The sequence below is a fragment of the Camelina sativa genome, chromosome 19 (genome assembly GCF_030686135.1).
Source record: "Camelina sativa cultivar CO46 ecotype springtype chromosome 19, ASM3068613v1".
NCBI lineage: Eukaryota > Viridiplantae > Streptophyta > Magnoliopsida > Brassicales > Brassicaceae > Camelina > Camelina sativa.
This window is the reverse complement of record NC_141898.1, coordinates 9,050,446-9,068,419: the sequence shown is the minus strand read 5'-3', so window position 1 is coordinate 9,068,419 and position 17,974 is coordinate 9,050,446. Positions and strand designations below refer to the sequence as shown.

General features: G+C 36.0%; 3 protein-coding genes, 1 non-coding gene and 1 pseudogene across 5 annotated transcripts; 3 read left to right on the top strand and 2 right to left on the bottom strand.

Moving 5' to 3' along the window:
- Window position 1: 1 nt before the first annotated feature.
- LOC104765745 (F-box/kelch-repeat protein At3g16740 pseudogene) lies at window positions 2–3,469 on the top strand (annotated as a pseudogene). The gene is made up of 2 exons (XR_015591710.1): window positions 2–2,144; window positions 2,232–3,469. The product of XR_015591710.1 is annotated as an F-box/kelch-repeat protein At3g16740 pseudogene (transcript).
- A 255-nt stretch (window positions 3,470–3,724) lies between these two features.
- LOC147920338 (nucleolin 1-like) lies at window positions 3,725–5,444 on the bottom strand. Its single transcript, XM_087501021.1, has 8 exons — window positions 5,416–5,444; window positions 4,840–4,957; window positions 4,660–4,751; window positions 4,468–4,597; window positions 4,268–4,359; window positions 4,042–4,189; window positions 3,849–3,924; window positions 3,725–3,735 (listed from the first exon to the last, which is right to left on the bottom strand). Exons 1-8 carry the CDS (start codon window positions 5,442–5,444, stop codon window positions 3,725–3,727), a joined length of 696 nt encoding a protein of 231 aa, XP_087357147.1.
- Window positions 5,445–12,596: 7,152 nt separating this feature from the next.
- LOC104765744 (polyol transporter 5-like) lies at window positions 12,597–15,018 on the top strand. Its single transcript, XM_010489502.3, has 4 exons — window positions 12,597–13,010; window positions 13,099–13,445; window positions 13,567–13,866; window positions 14,065–15,018. The coding sequence occupies exons 1-4, from the start codon at window positions 12,851–12,853 to the stop codon at window positions 14,863–14,865; spliced, it is 1,608 nt and encodes a 535-aa protein (XP_010487804.2). The 5' UTR covers window positions 12,597–12,850; the 3' UTR covers window positions 14,866–15,018.
- Window positions 15,019–15,452: 434 nt separating this feature from the next.
- LOC104765743 (ras-related protein RABG3f) lies at window positions 15,453–17,848 on the bottom strand. The gene is made up of 6 exons (XM_010489501.3): window positions 17,422–17,848; window positions 16,667–16,793; window positions 16,238–16,384; window positions 16,070–16,150; window positions 15,838–15,983; window positions 15,453–15,747 (listed from the first exon to the last, which is right to left on the bottom strand). The coding sequence occupies exons 1-6, from the start codon at window positions 17,472–17,474 to the stop codon at window positions 15,681–15,683; spliced, it is 621 nt and encodes a 206-aa protein (XP_010487803.1). The 5' UTR covers window positions 17,475–17,848; the 3' UTR covers window positions 15,453–15,680.
- TRNAT-AGU (transfer RNA threonine (anticodon AGU)) lies at window positions 17,748–17,821 on the top strand. The gene has a single exon. It is a non-coding gene; the product is annotated as a tRNA-Thr (tRNA).
- Window positions 17,849–17,974: the final 126 nt, after the last annotated feature.

Below are 17,974 nucleotides of genomic sequence, written 5' to 3'. Positions count from 1 at the left end.
TTCTGTTATTTCTTCAGATCGGTCGGTAGGCGAAACAAATTTGCAACCACAAAGAGGCAGAACAGAGTGTTGTCTGATTTTTCAAGCTTTAACCCAGAAAAAAAAACCACAAAGAGGAGACATTTCTTCTTACGCTTTAACCCTAACTTATTTGTGTTACATCACGATCCTTGCTAGCTGAAAGAAGATATGCTGTCCGATCTTCCAAGGGATGTGGCAGAGGATGTGCTGATTAGGCTTCCAATGACATCTATGAGAGCAGTGCGATTCGTATGCAAAAATTGGAACGCTTTATCCAAAGATGAGAGTTTTACAAAGAAGCACCTTGCTCAGGCCAAAGCAGCAGCAGGAGCAAGGGAGTTTATGACGGTTATGGTGATTAATTATCGGGTTTATTTGATGAGTATCAACCTCCAGGGAATTCACAACAACATTGAACCATCAATAAACCATCTAGGTAAACTCGTTAGCCTAACCGAATCAGATCGAGTAGATATATCTGTTGTGTATCACTGCGACGGTTTATTGTTATGCATCACCAGAAACATCCCTAGGTTCACTGTTTGGAATCCGTATTGCGGCCAAACCCGGTTGTTCGAAACAATACGCAGACCTAAGCCTAGATATGCTATAGGATACGAGAATAGCAAATCATTCCGCAGCTACAAAGTATTGAGATTCTGTGAACCTTCTCGCGGATACGTTCGTTATGAATTGTACTACATCAACTCTAAATCACCTAGTGATATCATGTCTATCCCTATTACTATCTTTCCAGATTGGGATATAGAGTTTTATGCACGTGGCGTGTCTCTCAAGGGAAACACTTATTGGTTTGCACAAGAAAATTGTGCAGGAGACGACGGAACAGAAATAGGGTACCAAGATTTTTTGATCTGTTTTGATTTTTCAAAAGAGAGATTTGGACCGCGTCTAAGTCTACCGTTTCACTCAATTATGGAAGATACTGTGACTCTATCTAGTGTTAGAGATGAGCAACTTGCAGTGTTATTTCAGGAAGAGGATACGTTACATTTAGAGATATGGATTACGACTAAGATTGAGCCTGAAGCGGTGTCATGGGGCAAGAAGGTCTTCTTAGCTGTGAATATGAAACCACTCGATGATTATGCATTTAATGTTACATCAGGGAGTTTCTTTGTTGACGAGGAGAAGAAAGTTGCCGTAGTTTTTGATATTGACAGAGGTACGGGGATGGTCACGGGGATGGACTGCTTCGCTTATATCATTGGAAAGGATGGATATTTCAAAAAAGTGGATCTCAGAGACCCTTCAGAAGATTGTTCTTTCCCACTGATGTGCTCTTATGTTCCAAGTTTAGTGCAAATTGAACGACCTGCACGAGGTGGCAAAAGGAAAAGAGACGGGGGAAACAAATATAAAAAACAGATTATCGAGTATCTCTAGTTTCTTTCTTTCTTTGTTTCCTTTTGTTGTGATGTGCTCTTGTTTCTCATATCTTGCTAGTGCAATTTGAAGCGGAAACTCAAAATTATTCTCTCATATATCCTAACTCGCGGATAAGATGTTTAGTATGTTTTGCATCTGTCGATTTCTTTCAGCTCAACCAAATGTTCTTTGCAATAAACGCTTCTTCCAACAAAAGAACAAGATGGTGTTATCACAAGACTCGGCCTTGCTGCTAAGAGGCTCTTCACGGAGCTAGAGCTTAGAGGTTATATCCCTGATGCAGTGACATACGGAGAAAGAAATACGGAGGTGTATCAACAAATGTGGAAAATGGGGTTTGGGAAAGAGATGACGTACAACACAATAATTGACATATGTGACAAGCTGGAACGACTTGATCTTGTGCTCCAGCTTTGTAAGTAGATGAAAGGTCTGTCCAGTAGAAACCCTGATGCTATATTACTTACACTGTTATGACCGGTTCACTTGGAAAAGGAAACAGAAATGTGGATGCGCAGCTCATGTCTGAGATGCTTGATGTTGGGATCAAACCAAGTCTGCAGACCTACAGTGCTCATCTGCGGTTATGCCAAGGCTGGAAAGCGACAGGAGGCTGAAAATACTTTCTGATGGGTTTTATATGGTGATATGATTTCTATTGGTCATACACCGGTCTCAGAGTCCGTGATACTTGGACTTATAAAGGAAAGCAGGTCAGAATACATTCAGAATACCTTGAGAGATATGGAAGAATTGTCTGGCATATGTTCTTGTTAAAGGTGAATGCTTTGATCTTGCAGCTAGACAATTGAAAATGGCTGTAACCAATGGCTATGAATTGGAAAAAGACACTCTATTGTCTATCCTGGGTTCCTACTTCCAGATCATCATTCAGGCAATCAGAAGCGTTTGAGTTACTTGAATTTTTGAAAGAACACGTACGCCAGTAGATCTAGGAGACTCATAAATGAAGCACTCATTGTTCGACATTGCAAGGTTAACAATAAAATCGCTACGCTAGATGAATATATCGCTGACCCTTGTGTTCATGGCTGGTGTTTTGGCAATTCCACCACGCATGACTCTATACTACTCTGCTGTGTAGCAAATGAAAATTACGCTGAGGCTTATCAAGTTTTCTCTGACTTGAGACATCCTGGCTGCAAAGCTTCAGAAGGTGTCTGTAAAAGCTCATCAAGAGGATAATTATGCTGAGACAAAAAGGATTCCATTTTGCTTGCTCGCCTTTGTGTACTGATAACGTTGAACTTATGGAAATCTCAGCTATTATTCTAGAAAGCGGAAAGTGTGGTAAGACAAAGTGGACGAACACCTGATCTGAAGACATGGAACAGTTTGATGACGGCTTATGCTGAGTGTATCTGTTAGGAGAGGGCAAGGGCTATATTTGACACTATGATGAGGGATGGTCTACGGTTCAAATATCTTTGACATAAAGAAGATATACTATAAAAACTGCTGGTTACTTCCCCCACGATTCAATTTTATAGGATGATGGTTGAGCTTCTCTCTGCAAAGCGAAACGAGTTGGAAATACTGGAAATTATGCTCTCTGAAATGGAAGAGGTCAACTTCAAGGTCGATCTCGCTAATAGGAAATTCCCTGGTGAAGATCCATTCTGCTATCGAAGATTACAAGAAGACAGTAAGTATACCAGAGGATAAAAGAAACTGGACTGGAACCATATGAGACCACTTACAGTATTCTGATTATAACGTATACAGACGAGGAGAATGGTACTTGCTTACGCAGCAAATGAGAAATTCTTGTTAGGACCCTAAAGGACAATGCTGCTCTCAGTTTTGCTAGTATTCTTTTGAATCTTCTCTGGACGTTTGCAGTCGGAGAAGATTGGCAATCAAAAGGGGTATTTCCAGTCGTCAGTCCCGACAGATATGTTCACGAAAGGGAGAGCCAATTAATAAATATGAGGTTTATATAGGCTTTTTCGGACAACTTGCTCGTGTTGGAAGTTCGTAACTTTTTTCCTCATTATCTATTCAAGCATTTTTTTTCTTTCTGCGGGCAAAAAAAATTGAGAATACCAAAACAGAGTAAACACAGCCAAACAACGACTCTAAACCAGAGCCAAGAAGCATGAAAATGTAATAATCAATCAGACACTTGTTAATACCTAACTTGTGTGCTTCTTGGCTCTGGTTGAAGACAGAAGAGATAAGCAAAGATGGTTAACAGCGTGAGCTTTTTCACTAGTTAAGACATTTTAATACGAATAGCAGCAACTAAATGTTGTTACTAATCATTCAAAGTTCAAAGAGAGTCTACATACAAAGTGTAAAAAGCCAAGTTAACCAACATAAATCTTGGCTCTCTTAAGGAAGAGTTAATTCTCAACTAACAGAAAACAAAAAAAAATCTAGGCCAGAAAAGCTACAAGGGATAGAAGAAAAACAAGAGCCCTCTTCAACAGAAGACTTTCTACTCATCACCAATAAAGACGGCCTTCTTCCCTGCAAAGACCATACAAAATCAAGTTTATAAGAAGGCTGATTGATTCTACAATGCACACACAAAAAAACAAAAAAGAGAAGAAAAAACAAACCTTGGACTGATGCATGCAATCAAACATGGTTTGCTGAGAAACGACCACCACTACCATCACCAGTCTCTCCTCTCGGTCTAGCCTCTTGCACCACAATTTTCCATCCTCTAATTTCACTTCCATTCAGTTGCAACGCCTTTGTAAATCCATCCTTCAAATCTATGAAAGCAATCCTGAAAGAATAAAAAGCCTATGTTCCATGAGTTTCATCATCATCAACATCCACCAATGCACGAAAGAAAGAAACAAACCCCTTGATAGCACCAGTCTCACGATTTGTTGGAATAGAAATCCATGCCACTTCTCCACAAGTACTAAAATGAGTTCTCAAGGCACGCCTGATCTGATCATGTTCACAAGATATTTTTTGTTGTTTGCATCAGAGACTTACACAAATAACTACTATAACATGTCGAATTGGTTTTAAGAAAGTTGAGGACGAGAATTTTACTTCAGTTTCGTCAAGAGAAGAATCAAATCCTTTAACAAAAATCCTTTGACCCCGGCTTCCTCCTCTTATGCCGCCACTCTGGTAGTTGTCACCAGAATTGCTGTAAATATTCCAGCGATACAATATTAGCCTGGAAACAAACATCCATAATCAACTTTCACAGCATGCTCATATCGCAAGTAAGAAAAATACCTGCTTCGTGGAGTATTGTATACAACCCTCTCGCAAGCAAGATCGAAATAAACTATGCGGCCTAGTAATGATTTACCGTTCAGTTGCAATGCCTACATTCCAAACATCCAAAATAGATTGAATCATCATTGTAGTTCCAATACCACTTCAATGATTCCAAAATAACCAACACGAACTTGCCTTATGAGCTGCATCTGCAGAAGCAAATTCAACATGCCCAAATCCCTTTAAAGTACCATCTTCACGTGAAGCAATTCTAACATCGACAACTTCACCAGCTTCTTTGAAGAAATCCTCTCTGTATATTGGGTTATAAATATCATACAACTAACACTTAAATCGGAAGAACCAGAAAAAAAATGTTATATACTTACATGTCAGATCTATTAATTCTGAAGGAAAGATTATAAGCAAAAAGCGTTCCAATTTTTGATGAGTATCAACCTCCAGGGAATTCACAACAACATTGAACCATCAATAAACCATCTAGGTAAACTCGTTAGCCTAACCGAATCAGATCGAGTAGATATATCTGTTGTGTATCACTGCGACGGTTTATTGTTATGCATCACCAGAAACATCCCTAGGTTCACTGTTTGGAATCCGTATTGCGGCCAAACCCGGTTGTTCGAAACAATACGCAGACCTAAGCCTAGATATGCTATAGGATACGAGAATAGCAAATCATTCCGCAGCTACAAAGTATTGAGATTCTGTGAACCTTCTCGCGGATACGTTCGTTATGAATTGTACTACATCAACTCTAAATCACCTAGTGATATCATGTCTATCCCTATTACTATCTTTCCAGATTGGGATATAGAGTTTTATGCACGTGGCGTGTCTCTCAAGGGAAACACTTATTGGTTTGCACAAGAAAATTGTGCAGGAGACGACGGAACAGAAATAGGGTACCAAGATTTTTTGATCTGTTTTGATTTTTCAAAAGAGAGATTTGGACCGCGTCTAAGTCTATCGTTTCACTCAATTATGGAAGATATTGTGACTCTATCTAGTGTTAGAGATGAGCAACTTGCAGTGTTATTTCAGGAAGAGGATACGTTACATTTAGAGATATGGATTACGACTAAGATTGAGTCTGAAGCGGTGTCATGGGGCAAGAAGGTCTTCTTAGCTGTGAATATGAAACCACTCGATGATTATGCATTTAATGTTACATCAGGGAGTTTCTTTGTTGACGAGGTGAAGAAAGTTGCCGTAGTTTTTGATATTGATAGAGGTACGGGGATGGGCTACTTCGCTTATATCATTGGAGAGGATGTTACATAATGGAGAACATGTTACATATTATATAGTTTTTTCTAAGCTCGATTCTATAATTTAGTTCATATTATATACTGATACATACGACTATATGAGTCGCGTGGAAATCGTGCTTTACAGCTTTATCATATTCTATGAATATACCCACTTTGTATTACATTTTTGGATTAATATATCCACAAAAGTTTACAATATAACTTTTTGAAGATATAGTGCTCAACCATGCCAAAAACAACTTAAAAGTTATTAATTATATGTTTGTGCTTATCTCCCAAACTTTTAAGAAATAATCACCGAATGATTATTTTACATTTTTACTCACTTTCTCATAGGCGATCCTAGTAGCCAAGGAATGCAAGGATCGACCAGAAAAAAAGCAACTAGTAAAGTGCTATGGGAGTATATTTTTAACATGTTTTTCTTTTTCTTTTTTTATATCACCATTTGCATTGTATTATTGATGTAAATGTTTCTTTATATGAGTAACGTTTGCTTCTATGATTTCAAACACGAATTTACAGATTTATAATTATATAGCTTCCCATATTATGTAAATGATGTACACTTATATGTGATTTTACTTTTACCTATCTTCATTTTTCACGAGTAGAAAAAATTGACAAAAAAAACTAATGTAATTTGTTAATCTTACATATCTACAAATTATATCTTCTAAGACGTCTATATTCAATAATGATTGAAAACATATTTTTCGTAAATAGTCTGCATTCTGCAATAGTTCTGAAACCTATCGGCCGTTACTTAAATACATTACATTTCAAATAATTTACGTGGATCAAATTAGAAGTTATCTGTATCCACTTATAAAAACAATCATTTTGTTCACAATGATGATAGTCAAGCAAATTAACATGCATACACATGATTAACTGATTGTCGAATCTCACATAGACAATAAAATTATAAGAACTCTTAGAGATTTGTTTGTCTGGATGTAGTATTAGACAAAACTACAACTTACCTTTAACTGGTCCACAGATCCACCCATCTATTGGTTAGGACCTTTTCTTTCACGTACAGCACATGCGAACATGCCTCCTGCTTATGTAATAATTTTAGTTTGTACCCTTTGAATGGTTGCTCCATACACTCCATACTAGATAGTGTATACTAACATTTTATTATGGAGTGGAATAGACTGTAATATAGAGTAAACATTGGTATGCACAACACCATACAATATTATACATAACACCATACTATTATGAATGGTAAAAATCAGACCAGAATATAGAGTGGTGTGTTGTGTACAAAGGATTAAAATTATTTGAACAATATTTTTATCATAATTAATAATAATTATTACAAGATGTATTTAGAATTAAAAATCAAAATTTATTATTTCGATTATCCCATAACATAGAGTTCAAAAAAAAAATAGTTTTCTAAGATTAGAATTATAAGTCAAAAGCTATTATTTTGATTATCCCATAATAATATTATTTCGATTATTGAGATAAATGGTTTATTCAAAAAAAAAATTAAATTTCTAAGATTGAAGAGAAGAGAGTTCTCTCTCGTCGCTCTGGTTTTTTTTTGGGAATGTGATTTTTTATTTTGTGGATTTTTGGTATTTATGAATGATCATATGTATATACATTTTTCAAAAGTACAAAGAAACACAAATTTAACCAATGAGAACAAAGAACTTGGATCCAACTAGTTAAGAATCATATTTTTATCCAACTTTCACTTTTGGTATGGAGTTGGTATGGAGGTTTTCAGGAGTAAACAGAAAAAATCGGACCAATAGTACAATTTCCATAGTACGCAGTTTTTTTTTCAATTGTAGACCAATATGGAGTTTTATAGTATGGAGTAGTACATACTGGTCTGCAATTGTGAATGGTGAATTTACTGCGGATTGGTCCGATTTTAGTCCGGTCTAGAGCAGATTAGACAACCATTCACAGCCAACATATTTCATATCGATATATCATCAGGCCTGATTACTATTGCCTTTAATTTGGGGTTTTATATATTACTATGCAAATTCAATATCAGTGAAAATAGAAAAATACATATTCTCAAAAACCGCTTTTGCTTTAAAATTAAAGAATAAAAATAAAATTAAAATATCGCATGACTTTCATTTTTCTTAAAATTTTTTTAACGTTTTATCTAAGTTTGTTTGGTAATATCGACTAAAAATGTTACCAATATGTTAGTACTAAACAACAATTCATCTACTATTCCTTCTGAATGTACGTTATATATATATAATAATAATAATAATAATAATAAAAATAGGTGGATATGGAAATTTTATTCAACATTCTTTGTGGTGATTAATCTTAATGGACATTGAGTTTTAAGTCAATAGAAACCACAGAGAGAGCTTTATGAATTTGTGGTATGTTTTTCAAGTGATTGGAACAGTTGTTTTGTTTTGATTTAAGTCGTGGCCCAGCGATTCCCCTATAAATTGTATTGTGATTGATTGCGGACGTGACACCATTTGCTTTATTCAACGTGAACAATTTTTCCTTTCATTCGTTCTGGTAGAAACTCAGATTTAAGATAAATATGTATTATACGTATAGTCGTATATCATGCATAGAAAATATGTATATTATGAGGCTATATAATTTCTTAGAAATTCCAATCACCGTAACAAAACCAATGTTACAAATTTGATGGATATATGTATAATGAGTTTGTTTGAAATACAATAACTTTTTTTCGATAATAGCTGTTCCAGAGCATTTTAAGTTGTCAGAAACCCTTCTCATCTGAGAAGGGTTAAGTCTGCGTTAGAAGTTGAGTTGGAAGCCTTTAGAGAGGTTGTGCTTTTTCTTGCCAGACTGAATTACAGAAAGGTTGTATTCGAGTCAGACTCACAAATTCTTGTGTCTGCTCTGAATGAGGATAAGGATATCCCAGCGTTAGGTCCAACAATTGAAGATATTAAAAAAACGCTCAAGGGATTTGAGGGGGTGAGAATCGAGTTTATAGCTCGGGAAGGGAACGTAGTAGCGGACAAGATTGCAAGGGAATCTCTTTCTTTAGTGAATTATGATCCCAAATTGTATTCTTTGATGCCAGAGTGGATAAAATCTCTAGTGGAACTAGATAAAGTGTAATAACTTATTTGGTTAATGGAAAGTAGTTGTTGAGCAAAAAAAAAAAAAAATGTTGTCAGAAACTTGGATTCAGGTATATATTATTCAGATGCGGAATCTATATATTATAACCTAACTCAAGCCGGCCCTGTAGTTTCCATTCTCCAGAACAAATATATATATATATATATATATATATATATATATATAAAATCAAGGTTTAAACGAAATGTAATTGTTTAAGGCCTCAGAAAACATAAACCATCTTTCTTATCAAGATTGCTTAAAAAAAGTATACAATATTCATTTTCACTTGTATTATGTTGTTCAACAAATATCTTAAGTCCTCTCATCATCTTCATGATCTAGCATATATGCAAATTCAAAACGTAATAAATAGACATACTTTTCAGATAAAAAGAATTAGCACAGAAATTCAAAAGCACGTGGTGAGACTTTTCTAAGTATATAAATTGTTAAGCACGTAGACTCTACACACCTTGCTTAAGGACCATACCTCTCCTATAACTCTATGACTAATTAAATCAGTCACCCAAGTTAACACAAATCAAAATGTGTGATTGTAATTAGCTCTGTTTACAGTATTTTGCAAGCTAATTCATTATTATGCTGACAAAAGAGTTGAATATCTAGGGTACGCCAAAGTTTGAAAAACATAATAGTATAAGTATTCTCTTATTGAGTCATGGGTCCAAACTCTCAACTGCGTAGATATTACTTTGAAGTCAACGGATTTTGTATACCGACGGCTTTCTTTATAGGGTGCATGATGCATTAAATGATAGATAAGATATTTTGCTGATGTCTATCTGATGCATTAGTTGATTCTGAAATTAGTTTATTTCCGACTATAAGTTCATTACACTAATATGCGAATGAGTCACAAATATATACTACTATACGATTGATGTCATGATGTGTGTGTGTGTAAATGAGATCACTGGAAATGCGAAAAGTGGGGTCATCATAATATCATAATAGGAAGTCCAAAATTACGAGCTGCCCGATATTATGGTCACCTATGATCAGTGGCGGATCCAGGATCAAAAATTATGTGGGGCACTAGTAAAGCAAAACATTGAGGATAAACAATAAAATGGAAAATAAATGTAGCAGCTGAGCTGAGGGGATTTGAACCTCTATCCTGAGACACAATATAAGACACTCCTCTCCAAAAGAACTATCAAATACATTACAATAAAGGCTAATTCTATAATTATTAAAAAGGAGTCTGGGGCACGTGCCCCACCTCCTTTGGCTGTAGATCCGCCCCTGCCTATGATGGCTGCCTTTTCTGCTAGTACTTTGGCCCACTTCACTCACCATTTTGCAACTTTTTTCAATTATTGGATTTCGTTTCTTTCTAATATGATAAGTTGACAACTAAATTAATTAGGTGATAATGGAAAATATGTTGTTCATACTTGATATATGAAAACTGTTTACTATAACATATGATATACATGCTCTCTAATATACAGTACCATAGTGAAAAGTACCACGATTTATGATGGAAGCACTGATAAATGCAGTAATACTATATATTTTAGATGAAAGATCACAAAAGCTAGCTTTTGACCAAAGATAGATAAGTTGAGAAACTGATTTCTTCATAAATCGTGCTTCTTATGTCATCCGGAAGAAACCAAAAAGGGTATAGAAAGTTCAGAACTTGATGTCATCCCGAATGAACCAAAGGGATGATTTCTGTAATTATTTCTGTTAATATAGTTTTTTTTTTTGGTATCAAAATTCTTACTATAAGTTTGTTATTAATTTCCTTGATATTAAAATTAAACGAGTGTTTATTATAGTCATTAAATTTAATAATTGAGGATGGAATTAAACGAGTCTTTGACCTCTAAAGAGGACGAAATAGTTTTGATAATCACATAGTTTTGTTTTTCCCTAAAATTCAACCAAAAGAAAAGAGTCCACAAGTAGAGAAGCAAGTTGTTTTGACAATTCATATAGTCTTTCATAACAGCGATTGCTCTCGTAAGCCAACGACTGACTTCTCTACTGATTGTTTCTTGCAAGTAAGTATACAGACGACTATTATATTACAATGTTTTTGAAGGAATCTTATGATATTATTATTTGGGTGATTTATTACCTCTTATCGTCTTCAAGAATCAAGACATGTGGTCTTGGACTGTTGTGTGTGTTGACCCGGTTTCTCCAAAGGAACCTTCATTAATATATGCATTTTTTTATTATTATACAGTCATTGTTGGCTAAAGGCTCTGCCCACAAGGTACGCAGAGTGAAATAGACTTGCAGACTTGTAAAGAAACAAACTAGGCAAATTAATACGGATATGTTTATCAGAATAGTACTGTTTTATATTGTATCCAGTTCGTGATCCGAATCTTAATGTAAAACTAATGGTAGTGTGCATATATAAACCATCCGCGTGTATTATAAGATTAATAGCAAATACAGTCGAACCTCTATAAATTAATACTCTTTAAATTAATACTCGCTATAAGTTAATAAATTTTTCCGGTCCCGAGTTGGGCCGATGTAAAAAATAACACATTTCGATAAATTAATAAGATAATAATATTTTTGAAAATTCTATGTAAAAATATGGTCCAATCAATATCATAAATTAATAATCAAATAATATTAACACATATATATATATATATAAGAAAATCTAGTGAAATATGACTTTATTGTTGTTTGCATATTCTTGAATTTACATTCTTATTGGAGTTCATTTCTAATCTTTTTTATTGTTGTCTTCTCAAACCGTATCTAAAAATTGTGGAAAGTCCTAAATGCAATAATTGCTTCTTTACATGTAATAAGTTCTAAAGTTATCGCAATATATTCTTCGACTTCATCATTACCATGAATGATACTAGTAGCAATTTCTTCTAAACTCTGAACTTCTAACATTTATCGTTTTTATTTAATCTCTAAATTAAAAATTAAAAAAAATTAAAAAAAATGAATTAAAAAAAATCTTTAAAAATATGAAGGATAACAAAAGTATCTTATTTTGTAAAATAAAATTTTAAAAATATCTTCATAAATTAATAAAATATTAATTTATCGATAAATTAATAAATTATTAATTTATCGATAAATTAAAACCTCTGTAAATTAATAAAATTTCATGGTCCCGACCTTATTAATTTATAGAGGTTTTACTGTATCATATTATCTCAAACAGAAAAAGATTAATTATCTTGTTAAGTGTGTATAAATTTATACCATTAGGTTACTCACTATTTGAAATAAAGAAGTACACTATTTGAGCTGTCTGATGCGTTCAGTCCTCAAGATCAAGTCGACAACAACAGTCAACAAGCTCACATGGAGTCATGGCACAACAAGTAGACTTTTCCTAGTTTACCTTTAACCCCTCCGGTTTTAATTTTATTTATTGTGGTCTTCCTTTTTGTTTTGTAATTATGAGTAATCCAAAAAAAATTCAATGCAAATTATCATCAGCTTTGACCAAAAATAAAAATAAATTCAATGACAATAATACACATAGTAACATATTAAAATGAAATTTTTGTACCATTACTTGCCGTTTTTTGTTTTCTACTTATATTTTGTTTTGTCTCTAATATAAACATGCAAATGTAATGAAATGATGATACATGACCATAGTTTTCGACAGCTTTCCCATATGCTCGGACGATTATGCCCTTATCTTATTGGGCTCTGAAGTCTGAACAACACACGTCTATTTAACTCACACAGCTCATAACCACAAGTTGTTTGTTAGAATACTCAAATCCTCACAACTCTCTCTCTCTACCTCACGCCCCACTCTTCTCGAGATGACAGGTTCCGTTCCGGAAAACCAAACAGTTCCGCCGCCACCACCGGTGAAGCATGTGCAGGCGGAGTTAGGTGTCCCGGGGAAACCACCAAAGAAGAACAGATATGCATTCGCGTGTGCAATCTTAGCTTCCATGACTTCAATCCTCCTTGGCTATGGTTAGCTTTCTCGTTTTATCTCTCCTTTGATGGTTCTCAAATAAAAGACTTGGTTTGTTAACCAACGAGGTTTTGTTTTGGTTTGCAGATATAGGAGTGATGAGTGGAGCGATGATTTACATAAAGAGAGACTTAAAGATATCCGATTTTGAAATCGGTGTCCTCGCTGGATCACTCAACATCTATTCTCTTATAGGTTCTTGCGCCGCCGGGAAAACCTCCGACTGGATTGGTCGGCGTTACACTATCGTGTTGGCTGGAGCCATATTCTTCGCCGGAGCTATCCTTATGGGATTAGCCCCTAACTACGCTTTCCTCATGTTCGGAAGATTCATCGCCGGTATCGGCGTCGGATATGCTCTCATGATTGCACCAGTTTATACCGCCGAAGTCGCTCCGGCCTCTTCCCGTGGCTTCCTCAACTCCTTCCCTGAGGTACACATTACACTCTCGGTTATTTTATTTTTTACTGTTTAGAATTTTTACGATCGGGTTTATTTTGACCTTTTCGACGTATTAGAAATATTATCTGACGTGGCTATGGTGACGTGTGCAGGTGTTCATAAACGCCGGGATAATGCTCGGTTACGTATCGAACCTGGCCTTCTCGAAGTTTCCGTTGAAGCTGGGATGGAGACTCATGCTCGGAATCGGAGCCGTTCCTTCAGTGGTGCTCGCCATCGGTGTTCTAGCTATGCCGGAATCTCCACGGTGGCTCGTTATGCAAGGCCGTCTCGGCGAAGCCAAACGCGTTCTCGACAAAACCTCTGATTCCCTCGCCGAATCAGCTCTCCGTCTCGAAGACATCAAACACGCCGCCGGTATTCCCGCCGATTGCCACGACGACGTCGTTCAGGTTCGCGATTTCGACCTAATTTCTCAATTCGCGATTTCTCCATCCAGATTTTTTCCCCCAATTTCAAACAATTGAATTCGAATTCGCGATTTTTCCGGTCCAGATTTTGACCTAATTTCCCCAATTTCAAACAATTGAATTCGAATTGGCGATTTCTCCGGCCAGATTTTGACCTAATTTCGCCGTAAAATTTTTCAGGTGTCGAGGAAGAACAGCCATGGAGAAGGAGTTTGGAGAGAGCTATTAATCCGTCCGACTCCAGCCGTGCGTCGTGTCATGATCGCCGCAATCGGGATCCATTTCTTCCAGCAAGCTTCAGGAATCGACGCGGTGGTTCTCTTCTCACCTCGGATCTTCAAAACCGCCGGACTCAAGACCGATCACCAACAGCTTCTAGCGACCGTAGCAGTAGGAGTGGTGAAGACGTTGTTCATACTTGTCGCCACTTTCTTACTCGACCGAATCGGAAGACGACCGTTGCTTCTAACCAGCGTCGGAGGGATGGTACTCTCTCTACTGGCGTTAGGAACTTCTCTAACCATTATAGACCACTCGGAGAAGAAAGTGATGTGGGCTGTGGTGTTAGCTATAGCGACTGTGATGACTTATGTAGCTACGTTCTCGATAGGAGCTGGACCTATAACTTGGGTTTACAGCTCTGAGATATTCCCGTTGAGGTTGAGATCACAGGGTTCGAGTATGGGTGTGGTTGTGAACAGAGTGACGAGTGGTGTGATCTCGATGACGTTTCTTCCCATGTCGAAAAAGATGACTACAGGAGGAGCGTTTTACTTGTTTGGAGGGATTGCGACGGTGGCTTGGCTTTTCTTCTACACTTTCTTGCCTGAGACGCAAGGGAGGATGCTTGAGGATATGGAGGAGCTTTTCAGTGGTTTCAGGTGGAGAGATTCCAAGAATAAGCCTAAAGGGAACCCTGAGAAGACAATTGCGAATCCGGAGGTTGAGATTGTATCGAACAAGCAGTATAGTAGAGAATGAGCGAGGAGGTTTATTAATGTATCTAAAAAAAATGGTAATAGGGTTTTATGATAAGGAATGATAAATTGGGAAACCAACAAATGTGGAATTAACAAAAAACCATGTGTATTATGTGCATGTGAGAGAGTTGCAATAACAAAACAAATTGCTAAAGAACTTGATTAACTTAATATGCTTTAACTAAAAAGAAAATCATAGTTCCTTATATTGATTAGTCCTTAGCTTTCACACCTGTTGATTCTGATGTATGCATTCGAAACCAAACAAAAGAAACACAAGCTGAGTATCAGCAGTTCGGCACTTTAAAATCTCAGTTGCCTCAAGTTTGATACTCCCCGTTTCACATGTAATGTCAGTTGTTTTAGAGTCTAAAATCTAAGTTGTTTTAGAGTATTTTCATATTTTCTGTTCCAATGATGTTATGTATTCAAATTTGAAGTGAAAATGTAAATTTATTTGACTTTTGTGACCACTAGTATTTTGCAATGTGAATTCTTATTGGTAGAATTGTTCATAATGAATGGAGTTTCTATGCAAACAAGATACAATGGGACTGAACTTTGAGATAATTTTTAAATCCTGGATCATTCAACTAAAAAAACATCACTTAAAATAAAAAGCCCACAATTAACTTACTAAACAATTCCCGTTCTTTTTTTTAGGGTTCCTTGTTTTTTTTTTTGGTTTTTGTTCTCACTCATCCCTCATCCACACGAAAGAAAAATTTACAACATGTAATAATTAAGAGATAAGTTTTGAAAAGAGATAATGAAAGGAGAAGCCTCGTTTCCTTGTGGTGGTGATTGATATAGTTCTTAGCATTCACACCCTGTAGACCTCTGTTGATTGCTCGTCCCAACATCGATTGTGTCTGGCAAGTATCTATTGAAAAGAGAAAAGACAAGAAAATGTTGAGACCAAACCCCGCAATATAAAAGATTTATGAAGTCTAAGTATTGTTAAGAAACTTACAACTCTTCTTCTTCTCCGCTCTTCAACGCGTTCTTGGCAATGCATTGGAAAGCTTCCTCCACGTTAGTGCCTTCCTTGGCAGAGGTCTCAAAGTAAGGAATGTTCCCTTTTGAAGCACACCAAGCTTTAGCCTTTTTCTCTGAAACCTGCCATCAAAATGAGAGTTTTGCGTTTGGATTACATCTCACAAAAGATTCATGAACAATGGAAAATCATGAAAGCAAGCACATACCACTCGGCTGTTTCCACCATCCACGTCAACCTTATTTCCGATAAGAACAAATGGAAAATTCTCTGGATCTGATGGACTCGCCTGCAAGACATACTCGCGTTACAGGTTTGCTTGTTATGAAATATCTGTCAACATGAGTGAGAACAAGCAAAGCATGAATATGGTTACCTGGATCAGAAATTCTTCCCTCCAGTTGTTAAGATTGTCAAATGACTTCATGGAGTTGACATCATACACAAGAACACAGCAATCAGCACCACGGTAAAAGGCTACACCAAGGCTCTGAAACCTTTCCTGTCCAGCTGTATCCCAGATCTGTTATAAGCCCATTGACAAAGAAAAAAGACAGGAACAAGTAAGCTTTGTTCTCCAGCTTAATTAAGGAACGCAGTACACACCAAATTTAACCACAAACAAGGTTAGCCTGAAAGATTCTGGCAGAAACTTATTAGTTAAATTGACTTTTGTAAGCTAAGACCTTCAGCTGAGAGTCAGTAGTTCTCTTTTGAAATACAACTAGAAGAGCCATTGAGCTAAAAGCACATGCATCTTACTTACAAAATTCAAGAAATTGACTAATTGAGTACTAGTAAGAACCTGTAAAGTGAAAAGGCGATCTTCAAACTGAACTTCCTTGGTCAAGAAGTCAGCTCCAATAGTAGCCTTGTACTGGTTGCTGAATTTTTTATTAACATACTGATTCATCAAAGAGGTTTTTCCTACCCTGCAATAACCAAACGTTAGACAAGTCCACAATTAGTTATACTCATATAACAAGAGAATACACACCAATTTCATGTACTCATTACATGGTAACCACGAAAAAAAAAAGAGAGTCCAAACGATTCAGTACCAACAAATCAGATACAAAAAAAAAAAAAAAAGAACATGCAAAAGGTTAAAAAGAAACCAAAACCTCAGATCATAAGTAAGTTTTTGCAACTTCATGTTGTCGGAGAAGCAACAAGTATAGACTAAAACCGTGGTGTATAGTGAACTCAAGTTATTTGGGTTTGAGACTATCAGATTTTTTGGATCAACAGAAACAACAACCCCAATGAAAAAAAAAAAAACAGCAACCTAATAACATCAGATCAAATTCAATTATGGGTTCTTAATTAATTAAAAACACAAAGAAAACAAAATTGCAGCAGTAACCTAAGGGATTGATCAACAAAATTAAGCGAATCACAGTTCAAAGGAAACGAATTAGACAAAATCCGACTTAAATCTCAAAAACCCAGAAAAAGTAACCACACAATCACTCATCAGAAAACTCAGAATCACCAGTAATTACATGTAGAACAAATACAAATTAACATAAAAAAAAAAAAGAGAGAGAGAAACCAAACCCGCTATCACCGAGGATGATGACTTTGAGGAGGGTACGTCTACGGGACGGCATCGTATCGGATCTTCTTAGAAAGAAATAAAAAGAGAGGTTTTGAAGAAAGCTAAGAGAGATCTCTGGTGGAAGAGGGAGGAGGGTGTTTTCTCTCTGTGTGCCCTGGAAGAGAGAGTTCTTCTAAGCTGTTCCTGATCTGTCTTCTGATTGATTTCTCTTGGGCGACTTGTATTTTTTTTGTCTTCTTATTAAAAAGGGGTGAGAATTATTATTATGTTTAATAATTATATTAAAACACATATTTACTTGTATCTTTTAATTAACGAACAAGCAGCTCTCGTAGCTCAGTTGGTTAGAGCACCCGTTTAGTAAGCGGGAGGTCTTGAGTTCAACTCTCAACGAGAGCATTGCTTGTTTATTTAATTTTTTTGTTTGCTCTTTTCATAAGTTTTGTAATTTTTTTGTTTATTTAATCATTCTTTTCTTTTTAAAACTGTGTTTTTTTTTTCTTTTTTTTTTACAAATTTAGTGATAGGTGGTACATAAATTGCATGGCTGTA